At 34.2% G+C, this 14,548-nt stretch overlaps 1 protein-coding gene across 1 annotated transcript; it reads right to left on the bottom strand.

Moving 5' to 3' along the window:
- Positions 1-7,172: 7,172 nt before the first annotated feature.
- On the bottom strand, positions 7,173-8,187 carry LOC149564439 (uncharacterized). Its single transcript, XM_089816842.1, has 2 exons — positions 8,009-8,187; positions 7,173-7,573 (listed from the first exon to the last, which is right to left on the bottom strand). Exons 1-2 carry the CDS (start codon positions 8,106-8,108, stop codon positions 7,329-7,331), a joined length of 345 nt encoding a protein of 114 aa, XP_089672968.1. The 5' UTR covers positions 8,109-8,187; the 3' UTR covers positions 7,173-7,328.
- Positions 8,188-14,548: the final 6,361 nt, after the last annotated feature.

The following is a 14,548-nucleotide window of genomic DNA, read 5'->3' as shown; positions in this document are numbered from 1 at the left end:
AAGAGAGGATCAGAAGAGATCCCTAAGGGGAGTTAGAGAGCTAGAAGGAGAAGAAGAAGGTGTGGCACAAACTTGAAAAAGGTGGCATCACCAGGTTCATGGAGAAGCTTCACGACTTTGAAGCTGGGGTTGCCAAGATCATGGTGAAAACACGGAGCAATGAGAGAGTCAAAATTGATGGTGTCACCCATCAAATCTCTGGGTGACAGACATTCCCTAGGAAGGCATGAATTTCTACAGGGACAAAAATATGTCAGCTAATACAATTTGCAATTTTTTCAAGGATGAAAAGGAGAAAGATAAACTTGTCAAGATTGACACCTACTATGACATAGAATCCATCAAATTTTTTTGGAGGTATGTTCTCGGGATCCTCATTGAGTATATCACTCTTGACTCTAGGTTCAATAGGGTAAGAACACACCATTTTTTTTTGTTAAACCACTTTAGGCATGCTGTTAAAATTTCTCTTCCCCTTTATCTTTACACTTCCATGTCTAATATTATTGATGGTTTCAAGAAAAAACCTGTTACCAACCCTACCCTCCATGAAGGCCTCCTTCTCCTAGTTTATGAGTATTTGAAATCTCAAACCAGAGGAAAATCCCTTGGTGATCCGAGTTGTGCTTTAGAGGACACTACCAGTTTCGATTCTGGGAATGTTCAGGTAGTGAAAATTGAGGATGAGGAAAACACCTCCAAAGCCATCTCTACTCGTAATCCCCACATTTCTAGTAGAAAGAGCTCTAGATGCCTCCCTCCCCCTCTTCCCAAGCCTAAGCCTTAGGAGGCAGATAGTGAGGGAGAAGAGGAGACTGAAATGAACTCTAAGGATGAGGATAACGAGCAGGGGAAGGATAATTTGATAGAAGAGGAGAAGGGGAAGCAACAAGGAGGAGCTGGCTCTTGATTCCCCCTCGAGAAACCCCAGGAAAAGAAAAGATGACTAGGCCCTACCCTAGGTAAACCTAAAAGTCCAGTGTGCTGAGACCCCTGGCCTTGTTCCACCCACATCACCGCCTAAGGAGATGATTGAAATTATGGTGGAAAGTAGTGGGAAGGTGATTAGGAAGAATAGGAGGAGGGCTTGGAGGAATTTTAACTTGGATACTGCAAGTTTGGGTATTGTTAGAGAGCCAATGAACATCGAGGTTTTGGAAGACCTTGACAACAGAACCCATTATGATGAGCTAATTGACCCTGCTCTGTTGGTCATTTTTGACAATGCATGGGAAATCGGCTTCAACCTCTTGAACAATGTGAAGAATAGCTTGATTGATAACTTTCATTCCATCAAATGCTTATTTCAAGAAATTGAGGCTCTAAAGGATAAGAAAAACTTAGATAGTAGCTAGAACATTCATAGGGACCAGGTGACCACAGGAAGGAAGAGAGATTAGGAAGGTAGTTAGAATCTCTATAGTAGCTAGGATACTAGGGATGAACATGAGGACAGACTCTCCTTGGTTGAACAGAAATTCCAGAGGTTTGATTCCATCTACAAAATCATGATAAAAAAAATCATGGACACTCTGCACACCCTAAATGAGAACATTGTCAATTTGGGGGGTTCTCTAATGAGAGCCGGACTTTGTGGGGACACTATGTAGAAGACCAGGCTAGACTTTGGCCAAGAAGAGGCTACTCAGAAAGACTCCAGGGACCAAGTGAACCAAGTGGAAACCAAGAACAAGAACCAGGAAGGAACGAACAATCAGAAGGATAACAAAGCTATAGAAACTCTGCACGATCTGGATAAGGACAACCATTAGTTTGTTTTTCTTTTGGTTTTTCTCAAAGTTTTTTTGGGTGCTAGCTTTTTCCTCTTGGCCTTGGGCCTTTTGTTGGTTTTGGCTTTTCGTAGTAGTTTCATGTTAGCTGGACTTTTTAAATTTCTATCTTTTTTGCTATAAAACTTTTGGGTTTCAAGATTCCTCTAAAACTTGTTTTACTTAATAAAAAACATTACCCTTTCTAACTTTAGGCCTTTAAAAGTGTACCCTCACCCTTACCACCCACCAAACCCACTTCCTATTAACCATATTACTTTGTTCTCCTAGCCTTGATATATTAAGCTACCCCATCAAACCCTATAAGGGGTGCATTTACAAATATTCGACTCTTATGGAATGAGATTTTTGATTCCTTACTTGTCCTTGGCCACAAGTTCTTGGAAGGTTAGTCTTCTCAAAACCTTAGTTGTGTATAACTTATATTCAACTATTGTGGTATCCCTAAAATTAATTTTAGATATTTGACTCCTTTGTCACACTCTTTTTCTTGATGCGAGAATAAAATTCAAATATTTTTTTATAACCTCTTAATTTAAATGATATTAATAGTCAACCTTTCATAAGATTGAGTAAATAATGATGCTATCAAAATGTAGGTAGAATATCTTTTAACTCAACTCAAAGATAAGGTTTCACCATAAAAACAAAAATTTGAGAATGATCATGTAGCTAGACTTGTCCACTATTGAAGGAGATCTTTAAGACTAAAACATGGATGATCTATATCAAATTCTAGTGACTATCACATATGATGACTCTCCTCCATAATTTTCTATTGCCAACTTAAACAATTTTGGTTGGTCAAATGTTCATCTTGCTATGACACTTTTTATATGGCTAGATATATGTTAGTTTTTAATCTTTTAATGTTTTCCTACATATGGAAATGTTTTCATGGGTTGTTAAAAGATTGTTATTGATCTATTCTTTGTATTTTGTAGTTTTTCCCTTCTCAACTAATGATATAATTTATTCTATTTTCAATAAAAGAATCAACTTAAAAATAATTATGAATACATTTTTTTTTAATGATAAATATGACAATAGTTTATATCATCACCTTGTATTTGAATTAGATTAGGATAAAGCTTTAGCTTCAAAAGTGCCTTCCTATTTGGAGATCTATATGAGTAAGTTTAGCTTCACCTTTTTTTTGGGAGTTTGAATAAGAATCTCATTTTCTTTTATTTTCACTTTTATATGAGATCGTTTACTTTTAAACTTTTATATATTACATCATCTATATGGGATTGGAAAGATTGTAAGGATCTCAATTTGCATTCACCATTTATATGGTCTTCTTCACTCCTCGCTTTTCAAACTTATCAATCATCATATATATTAAGAACAATATTTAATTGCTTACTAAAAAATATGAAATGACATAAGTTTATTAAGTAGAATCCATATGATATTTTACTCATTATATTTTTATATTGCATCATGCAGCTCAACATGATTTCTAGATATGTTAAGTTTTTGATAAGAAAAACAGGTTTTACAGGGATCCTGAAACCCGAAAATTAAAACATATCAAAAGGCTGATAATAAGTAGTTAAAGCCCAGCCAAAGAATGAAAGCCAACCAAAGGGCTAGTACAATAGATAGAAAAAAATCCAACTAACCAAAAACATACAATAGTTTAACAGTCCAAAAGATAAGAAAAGAAAAACCAAAGTTAATACTCTATCTTTCTCTCGAGCTCCTACATTGTTTTTGTTGCTTCATAGGCTTTGTTAATCTCCTCAACCATATGCTCCTGCTTCTAGCCATCCCGATCCATGCTGCTGAAGGTAATGTCAACTATCACATCCTCTTCCATTTTGTCTCTTTCTCTATCCTTTTCCTCATTTTCATGTAGAAGACCTTTGGCTTTCAGCATTCCAGTAAGGGACAAGATATTATCATTGATAGAAGTCAAAATGGATATCTTTTGATTCGCCAAATTATGATTGTAGTTTTCCAATTTCTGGATTCTTTTCTCAACCAAACTGAGTCAATCCCCCTATTCATTCAAATTTCCACAATTTGGCCCATCTTCCTTTTGTTTTCTAGCCGGCCTATTTTTTTCTTTGAACTCCTCCAATTCATGGTAAAGCCATTTGATTGACCTGAAATTGTCAATCATACTATTTCTAGTGTTATTATGCAAATTCATGCCAGTTTCCCTTGTATTATCCATAATAGACACCATTGCTGGATCAATGAGATCCTTGAACCGGAGCTGACCCTATTTTTCTTCTAGAATTTGGGGGTTCATAGCCTCTTTGACAACACCCATTTTGGAAGTTCTTACACTAAAATTTCTCTAGGTGATGCACCTATCCTTAATTACCACCTCTCCTCCCTCACCATCTTTCTTCTCCTTGTCCTGTTCTTGAGGATGAATAGGGGAAAGAGGAATGACAAAGATTTCCAGCCCAAAATCCGAAATCCCCTCTGCACCCATCTCTTTAGACCTCCTCTATTTTTCAGCCACCAGCTCCTCTTTCTTAGTTTCTGCCTCCTCTTCATCCTCTTCATTAGTTTTCATATCCTCCCCTTCCTCGTTGTACTCTTCATCTCCTTGGCCTGAAGCTTTAGACCCATGTCCTCTAGGGCTCTTCTTGCTCGGGGTATTAATTGACGAGGGCGATTTCTTCTCTAAATCATTGGCCTTCTTTCTAGGCAAAATGTTTTCTTCACCCTCCAACCTAATACTTTGGACATCCTCCGTATCAACCTAATACTTTGGACATCCTCTGTATCAGACGAGAAGCTAGAACTTCCCGTATCCATAGATGTGTCCGTGCCTTGCAGGGGGGTTTTTCTTATGGTTTGAGCCTTGAAATGCTCATAAATTAGAAGTAATAACCCCTCATGTAGGGCTAGATTTGCAAAGGGTTTCTTCTTGTGCCCAGAAATACCCTTACACATTGAAGTATATAAATAAAAAGGGAACGAAATCTTGACACCATAGCGAAAGTGATTAAGTAAAACAAAAGGGTGTGTTCTTACTCTATCAAATCTAGTGTCCAAAGAAATATACTCTATAATAGTCTATAAAACATACCTCCATAGCTTCTTGATTGAATCCATTTTGTAGTAAGATTCACACTTTACCAATTCATTTCTCTCCTCAGTATTCTTTACAAAGTCCTTCATAGCATTTGTTGACACCTTCTTATCTTTGTAAAACTTCAACCGCTCTACCAAAATTTTAGTTACAAGAGCAATGACTTCCTTAGTGACCTAAAATGAAACCCCATCCACTTTAAGCCTCCCATCCTTCCATGAATTAACCACACTATTAGTGATCGTAGGGTTGAAACCATGAAGTTTAGCAATATAGTTGGCTATACCACCCTTCTCTAACTTTTCCTAGACTTTAGTCCATTGTTTCTATTTATTTGCTTCACCAACAAGTTCCTTCCTTCTTCTTCCCCCCACCATTCCTGTATTTTCAACACTAACTATTCTCATAAACTCTGACCTCTGATATCCCTTCTCCAACCTCTAAAAACCTTGATGGCCACCTCTTTGATAATCATCGATATGTCTTTCTTTACCCCAAAAATGGTAAAGGAAGAGAAAAAAATTGACCCAAGAAACGTGTCGATTTGACACCGATAACCTCATCTGACTGCATTTTTCGTTAATGCCATAATTACAAATACTCAAACCCAAACTCTCATTATAACCATTATTAAAATTAGATATCCATTGTACCTCCTTGGATTTTTTCTAGCTCAATTAGGCTTTTCACTTCTTCTGGGATATTCCCGCTCGAATTCCAAATCATCACCTTATCTTGCCTAATTGCTTCGTTGGCAAACCAGTTTGCCATGAAATTTGCCTTCCTATATTCATGGGTGACGTGGACACTTTCAAAATTGCCAAGAAAGGAGTAGGTCTCTTCAATGATATAGCCATGGACCATGATGATTGGGTGACCCCTTTAATACACCTTATGATGTTATTTGAATCCCCTTCCAACCATAATTTTTTAACTCCCATGTCCAAAGCTAATTTCACTGTGTGGCATGCAACACCAACTTCTACATAATGGTTTGTCTGGTAACCCAAAGGGTGGGAAAAAGCCGCCACCCCTCCACCATAGCTATTTCTAATGATGCCTCCACAACTCGAAGGTCCAGGGTTTCCTTTAGTTGCACCATCAAAATTTGCTAAATATACCATCCCTTAGGAGGGAGCAACCATTTCACCTCCTGTCTTTTAGTCCTCCCGTCCTTATCTTTCTCCTTCTTATTACCACCATTTTCAATGTCTCCCACCTTTGAAATTTGGTAATTTCCTTTATGTTTCTATATATCTTTTCCGCTAGAACTCGAGGTATGTTAAGTTAATTACAAGTTGGTCCTTAGAATATCTTTATACAATGGATTTCAATTGAAGAAGTTGTGTGAGTAAATTGTTTTTTTGATGGCTTTCTAATTTTTTTAAGTTTGTCACTTCTTTCTCACGGCTAAGAAAAACTTTAGGAATGATAGCGATCTACTTCTAAGATGTATACAAAGATTAGTTATCATAATAAGAAAATAAAATCAATAACTAGTATTCAAATAGGTTTTCCTTTCTTTCAATGTTGGGGAAAATGAATTTAACAAAAAAATTATTAATAAAAATGGGCTACTTTTCTACATCAAGAATTTTACCTACGGTTGATGTCCCAATTGTATGTTATATTTATCAGGCTTATATAACTAGACCTTTATGAACCAAATAAGTAAGCCTCCACTAGTCATTATTTATCTACATTTTGTAGTGGCATTAACATTTTTTTTTTCTACTTTTAATAATTGGTATGATGGTCATTTGTGCTAGAGTTTAAATAGGTAAAACATTTAAGTTAATTTTGGTTGAATTGTATGCAAAAATAGATTTTGGTTGAATTGGGTGCATAAATAAATTCATGATACACAAATAACTAAGTGATGTAGAAATAAATGAATTCCTCTTAAACTCTATGTCAATATTGGCTATAGAATAAAAAGTTCTTGTAAGATTGAGGTAAAGAGAAAAGCAACATGATATCTTTATTTTCTTCATTGATTTTATCATCTACTAAATCTAATTGACTCAAACCAAATTTGCCTCTTTTTTATTTATCAATTCATTTGCAAGCACAAATTCTAGAATAGGTGTTTCCCTTGAGTATGGAGTTGATTTAGATACGAAAGCGATTAATGCATTAATGTCGTAACAAGTCTTGGTGAAGTTTCATTATTTGATTCTATTGGTATAATAATTATAGAAGGAATAAATCTATATAGTGTTCCTCCTTTCTTATTTATGTGACAACTCATTAGTATCAAATACGTGAAAAAATAAGTTAGAAATTCTACAGTTTTGCCATTATAAACTAGTTGAACCACTTCGTTATTAGAATAGACATAACAGACTTGAATAATTATTAAAAAATCTCTATAAGATTTATATACAACCTTTTCAAAAATCTGAATCTATGAAGGTTAAATCTCAAAGAAAAATGAAACAAACCAGAAGACAACTCTTCAATCATGATTGTAAATGCTGTTAAGATGCTGGAGGAGGAGCATTAATTGGAGGATTATAAGACGCATTTCCATTTGGCTTAGGAGGTGGTGGTACTAGAGCTCTTCCTCTCAGCTTTCTCACTTCCACACCACTCTTCTCAATCTCCAATGCTAACCCATCTGAGAAATGGCCTACATTTCTTCCACCTGATCTTCTTGCAAAACCATCTGAATTAGGCAATTTCCCCATTGCTGAAGCCAAAGTTAAGCTTCCCGTCTCGGCAGCTTCAATGAAAACATAATACTAAATATTAACATGGCATACGTTCATATGATTAAACATCAATTGAGTAAATCTACTGAAAAGAAGAGTTAATTTTTTTTTAATTTATGAATAGTCCTTTTCTATTAATGAAAATATACTAAGAATACAATATACAAAAAAGGGCGTGGGGATACAAGATCATCCTGCGAATGAGATCACATGGCCTTAGCCGAAGCAAAAACACATGGCTGCAGCTGGAATCAAACACTATCTCACGAGGATCTGTAGAATCAAGGATACCATTTGTTTTTATTTGCTTGTTTCTTTACTGCTCCTTAGCACTTAAAATACACTTCTGTGTCTGATAGCTTTCATGGCTCAATCTGAAGTTTGAACCTATGGACAAAGTATCAATTGTGTTTCCAACAATATGAATAGAGATTGAATTAAAATACCTGATCGTGCTCCCACAGACTTGTGCGAGAAGAAAATAAAAAGTAAGAGAAACAGAACATTGCATGACGCAGTTACACTCTTGGTGGTAGAAGAACCCATTATACAAATGTTGCAATGGGCATTTCCAAGCAAACTAAAATTTTATAGCCAAAAAATTCCTGTTAGTCTTGATTAATCCAGACCTAGCTTCAAAAATATAAATCAATCGAAATTAGATCGAGTCATGGTGGGTTGGTGAAGTTTGACTTATAATGTATTTTTATAGTCTGAATTTGGTGCTGTTACGTTGCATGAAGGCACAAAAACAAGCCACCGGTGTATAATTATTGACTAAAAGATCATCCAGCTGCACTGCATTAACATCAATAGTACATCAAAAATCACGAGCAATTGATGGAGGGATGCTTCACCTCTCACCATCAAATCGAGGGTGGAAAAAGAGTGGAAAGTTGGATTTACAAATCTTGTGGCTAAGAGTGCTTCTTCCCTCTGTGTCAAAATGGAATGATGAGTTCTTATTTATTTTTTTAATTTTATTTTTTTTGGGGGGCTACACCGACGTTGATCAAACAATACATTAATATGATGACTAAGGACTATGGTCCCAGTCCTCCATAATGCACTTTTTTAAAATTAATTTTGCTTCACACATTTTTTAATATTGTTATTACTATTTTATAATTTTTTATTTGTGGTTTTAATAATGAATGTGGTCATAGGTTGTATGAGAGAGTTGTGTTTGAATTTGGATTAGAATAAGGTTGGTGGTGTGAGTGATGTCTTATTTTAATCTTTAGTGTGTGGAGGTTTAAATAAGAATTTTTTTTTTCATTTTTTATGAGTTCTTTTTCTCTTTTACCTTGTATTCATATTCTTATATGTTTTATCTTTTATGCACAAATTTGTCAAATGCTATGACTTTTACAATTGTGTGGAATAAAAGTGTTGCAATATTCAAATGGGTTGAAATATCCATTTATAGTTATTTCTTGGCCCATGTATGAATATTTCAAACATTGGTGATAAGTGGAGGGCATTGCCTACATTTCATGAATCCATGGATTCCCACAAGATATTGTAGGTTAATTTTAGATCTAGAACTTGGAAAACTGTCTCCTTTTGAGTAGGAGCCACTCTGATAGGTAAACAATTGACCCCTTTTGAAGACATTTCTTCATCATCATAAGCCTTGATTATTATCTTGTAGGATCAACAATTTTTTTAGAATATCTCGTCTTTGACTAGGCTAAAGGGGTATATATTCAAACTTACTCCTCCATTAGTTATGACTCTTTGACATGAGGTTTATTGATCAATACTATAATATTCAATGGAAGATTTTGAGGATGGATCAAATACATCATATATTATTTAGAAAATGAGAGACACCAGGGAGCAATGATGTGACCAACCATAGTTTGAGATCGTTATGTATCGAAGTCATTTAGGACTATTGTATCTACTAGAGGTTTTTCCAAAATTTCCTTGTTAGTTGGTGGAAATTTTAGTAACTCCAATATTGAGATTTGAGTTGGAGTTGATCAACAAGGTTGTATTTTTATGATGTAAAAGATGATGTACATGGCACATTGGTCTTAGGGGTGGTTCCTTCTAAGGTAACTTTAAAATCTTGCCCCGTTGTTACAACATTAGAGGATTCTTTCTTTTGTTTGTCCTTTACCACTATGATATTGATGATATTTTCATACCTAGATAAATAATTAAGGTATTGTCATAAGTATGGGCAAATTAGTTTTTTGCTTCCACTTTTGTTGTTTTGGTTTGAATTAGAAGGTTTTCCTTTCTTATGATTCAAGAAAGGGGTTTTGAATTTTGCGTGATCTTCATTATTTTTAGGAACATCAACCTTAATTGTGACATTACCAATAAGGTCTTGCACCCCATGTTTGAACAAGTCATATAGTCATTTTCTTTATGCCCTTTATCTTAATGATATTCACAATGATAGACATCATTCCACCATGATGGTTTCACTTGAGGTTCATATTGTCTTGCCTCTAGAAAATTGACGAGTTTGTTTGAAATGATGGTTCTTATAGAAATTTCAAGCGATTCACCCAATGGAGTAAACTTTCTTCTTGGTGTTGATGATGTAAATTGAGACATAAATTTTTGCTTAAGATTATAATTCCCTTGATGTTGAAAGTGTTACTATTGTTAAAGGAGAGTTTGAGGATTAAGGTTATTGGCTTGAGGTGTGGATCCACTTGATATGTTGATGTTAGTAGTGGTCCAACATCCTTTGTTGATTTTTCAACATGGTTTAACATTCTCTTATGTTTTTTATAAGTCTAATGGTTGTATTGGGTATTAGCAACTCAATCTTTTAGTGCAACAATAACCCTAATGGTTAATAAATGACATTAGAGCTTGGTCACATGTTCAAATACTTATAAGCCACAATGAGTAACACTTGGAGGGGGATTACTAGCAATGAACCAAAATCCCTTGCTAGATTTAAAACAAGGTTTTAACAACCTCATGTGTCTTGTATAAGTCTAGTGGTTGGATCAAACATTAATTGGTTGATCTTTTGGTGCAATGACAACCCTAATGGTTAACAATTGAAAGATTTGGGTTTACGATTATTAGCCTCTACTATTATATCATTAACAAGGTTCTTATTGGTGTTCTTTGACCAAAATATATGTTTCTTATTATTATTGTGTTAACAAGTAATTTGTCACTTCGCTTTTCTTACCAAATTTGCCCAACAAAAATGATAAAATCTTGTAACATTTTGATAAATCACCACAAACAAGGTGATTCTCCTTTTCTTGAAAAGGGGGCATCTTCTTTAAATCTTGATTTTTACATATGAAAATAATTCTAATTTTCCTTCTCCATTAAACAAATATTTGTAATCAAAATAAAGAGTCACTGACTATCAACAGAACAAAGTCCATTACTAATTATTACAACTTTAGATAACATAGAATAGTGGAATAACTTTGTAGGTAAATCAAATGAGAATATATATAGCTCACACTGACTATTTATATTTTTTAAAATCAGAAAATGGATAAAGGAATATTGAGAGCACATAGACTACTAATATACTTGGCAATTTACAAATGAACTCTAGAGAATTATTAAAAGCACACAATTGTCAATATTCTATTGAGATGGTAATAAAAAGATCTATTTCATTTTCCATGACAAAAACTTCATCGAAAAAAATAAATTAAAAAAAATCATGACAAATCATTATTTCTTCCACCAAACATCACTTCCACTATTTCTTAATTTTTGAATCTACATTTTTTTGTTACAATTTTATCCCATGAGAAGGGAACCCCTTATAATCATATTTTTCCCCATTTAAAGAACTCACATGTAAGTAGTTTATAACTACCCCAACTCCTTTTCACCAGACTCATTTAATTTAATTCCCCACTTGTAACTCTCTTGTACAAGCAACTTACATAGTTATGTATAGATATAAATTACGCATAATAATGATTAATTCTTAAAAGAGTTAGTTCATTTCAAGGATAAAACTATGGAATTAATTTGTAGCAAAATTTATATCTCCTTTTACAAGCTTTTTAAATTAGTTCTTTGGAAAAACTAATTTATTTGCTATGTAAATAATTTGTATAATTTATTTTCCACCAACCATATATTTAACTCCTTAAAAGAATTAGATATTAAATTTTAATATAAAACTATTTCTGACTTCAAATTAATATTAAATTTTAATATAAAATAATTTTTGATTTCTTCTTTCAAATTATTATACTTGAAGAAGCTAGGTGAAAAAGTTGAATCTCCATCAATTTTTTTTTAATAGTTTACCTAAAGAATGAAAATGTGCATAACTTTGATGTAGTTATGTTTTGACAAAAATATTTTGATAGATAATATTGGCTCTATTAGGGTTTCATTATGTGACACAATATAGAGGACTTTAAAATCTATGAAACACTTGCTTTCTTAGTTGGTCTTAGAGTTACAGTTCCAACACATTTCATAATAATTCTTGAGTGATGTGTTCCACGATTCTTTTTTCCTTGAATTGGGGAAATGATTAAACTTGCCTCCAACTTGTTACCTTGATAATAGCTCAAGGAATTAAAAGAAAGTTTAATTTTGCAATGAGAACAAAATTGAAATTTCAAAACATTCTCTCTCTGAACCTTTTTCTCTTTATGTATTAGAAGTTCTATTCTCTCTCCATGTACTAAAACTGTCTCTCTCTACATACTAAAATCCTATCTGTCTATGTACTAAAACCTTTAAAAAGAAGTTAAGATTTGGGGTTTATCTTTGTTCAAAACTTCTATGTTAGAGATGGTTATTAACCCCTTATTCATTGGAATGCTAAGAGAAAGTTTACTTTTGCAACAAGAGAAAAATTGAAATGTCAAAACATTCTCTCTCTAAGATCCTTTCTTGCTCCATGTACTAGAACTATTCTCTCTCCACATACTGAAACTCTCTCTCTAAGTACTAAAACTGTCTCACTCTACATACTAAAACCATCTCTCTATGTGCTAAAACTTTTAGAAAGAAGTTAGGTTTGAATTTTGTCTTTGCTCAAAACACGTATGGTAGAGACGGTTATTAACCTCTTGTTCATTAGAATACTAAAAGTTTTAGAAATAAGTTCAAGTTTAGATTTTGTCTTTGCTCAAAACACGAATGTTAGAGACAGGTATTAACCCTTGGAATGCAACGGGAAAAGCGTGAAGCTCAAAATCATTTCATTTATCTATACCACTGCAACATGTACCCAAATTGAAGCTTCAAAAATATCGTTGGAAGGAGCATTCATGAATTGAACAACCTTTGATAAATTCCTTCATTAACCTGCCTGCGCAAGAGCCTTTAGATCGACACCACACAAATCCATGTCAAATTATGATCATATGTTTGGAGCCCTATTTCAGAAACATTTCCCAAATAAATGCATTGTGTGAAGGATTGAGTAGTCACTAAACTCAAATGCAAATCAGGTAAATGACACTATTAAAGATACTAACTTCAGAATCTACCAACAGATTTGTTAGTTCGTGATTCTCTACAAAGCCACCAGGTCGACAGTTTAAACAGATGGGAAGGTGCGGTTGTTACATTCAATACCTGAACATAAATTCATCTATGTGTTCTACCTATCACCTCAAAACTAAATTATCTCATTTAGCTGGGCCAAATCTCTTGCGTTTGGAGAATGATAAAGGGAAAGTTGGACCAGTTTATTCATTACAAGTATGAGCACCGCATATAAAGGCAAGGTACTAAATGCCAACTAAATATGATGTTCCATTGGGTTACAGAGCATCACAGACGTGCATATGAACTATTTGACAAAATGTCAAACTACGAAAAGTGCCATCAATCATGAAATAGGGACATGGTATTGAGAAGAGGAAAGTAAATTGGTAAAATGTTTCTTCCTGCTAGAAATTTTTTGAAAGTTGCAGTAAAAGATTGAGACCAGACCGTCATCTCAATAACCCACAGGCTGCTAGTTCCTTGACACAATGCATTTTGAATGAGCCCAAGGCTATGCGCTCGAATGGTTTAAAAGAACGACTCCATGAATGGTCCAATGGAATGATATGAAAGATTGAATGAAAAAATTGCCAAAGAAGGCATGTAAACTATTTGATAGCAGTGTGGTTTGTTAATAGATTTCCGCTCAATGTAAAGAAGACCAAGCATGTGAACTGTTTGACTGAATACCTCAAAGCATTGGCCATCTCATGGGCATCGAGTATGGAGAACACAAGGACAATAATTCAACCAAACTGAATCTAGGAAGTGTTGGTAAAGCATACTGTTACACATATAATCCTTGATCCATGAAGAGTATGGGCATTTTGTAGGCAAAATATGTGATGAGACATTTTAGAATCCGCACGATATAGATGAATGATATGTTTGATAAAATGCCCAAATCAAAGATTTGGAAACGTGATTGGCGAGAGTATGTGTAAAATAAAATAAAAGAAAATCTTGCAAACCACTCTCAACCATGTCGTGGAACTCAAAAGCCACTAAGGGAATCACAATATACAAATCGATTTTTGGGTGTACACTGGAAGACTTTAAAACTCATCAACTTTGAAGTATGGGATCAAAACTTGGAAATTCCAACAGCAACCCAAGGTAGATAGATGAAATTAATAAATGTCTTTATTTCATCATTAGCAGTGACTTAGGGGACTGAAATCTAGTGGATTTAATTCAGATTTTCCATAGTCCAATTATTTTCGAAGCTTCATGCCCTAATTGAACAGATTATACGTTTCACTTTCTTCCATCAGGTGATTGTAAATGGCTGAAAAAGGATTAAAATAGTTGTTTAGCGACAAAGTGGATTATTTTTTTTTTTGGGCTCCAGAAGCCTTTTTGATTAAGCTCTTCTTCTCGTCTGATGCTATTATGTATTCTTTGACCCCAAGAGCCTTTATGATCATGCTCTTTTTTTGTGATGTCTTATTCATAATCATCTAATCAAATTTGAGAAGTTTTTAAAATTATTAAAGCGCCCATAGTGGGTACGTTCTGTA

The sequence above is a fragment of the Cupressus sempervirens genome, chromosome 3 (genome assembly GCF_028749045.1).
Source record: "Cupressus sempervirens isolate cs-2001-9-10 chromosome 3, ASM2874904v1, whole genome shotgun sequence".
Lineage (NCBI taxonomy): Eukaryota > Viridiplantae > Streptophyta > Pinopsida > Cupressales > Cupressaceae > Cupressus > Cupressus sempervirens.
The sequence above is the reverse complement of the archived record's forward strand: the minus strand, read 5'-3'. Positions and strand labels throughout refer to the sequence as shown.

Coding starts and splice junctions, on each gene's coding strand:
- LOC149564439 (XM_089816842.1), bottom strand. CDS start 8,108: ATGGGTTCTTCTACCACCAAGAGTGTAACTGCGTCATGCAATGTTCTG. Junction 7,574..8,008: donor GTCTGTGGGAGCACGATCAG/GTATTTTAATTC, acceptor TTTTCATTGAAG/CTGCCGAGACGGGAAGCTTA.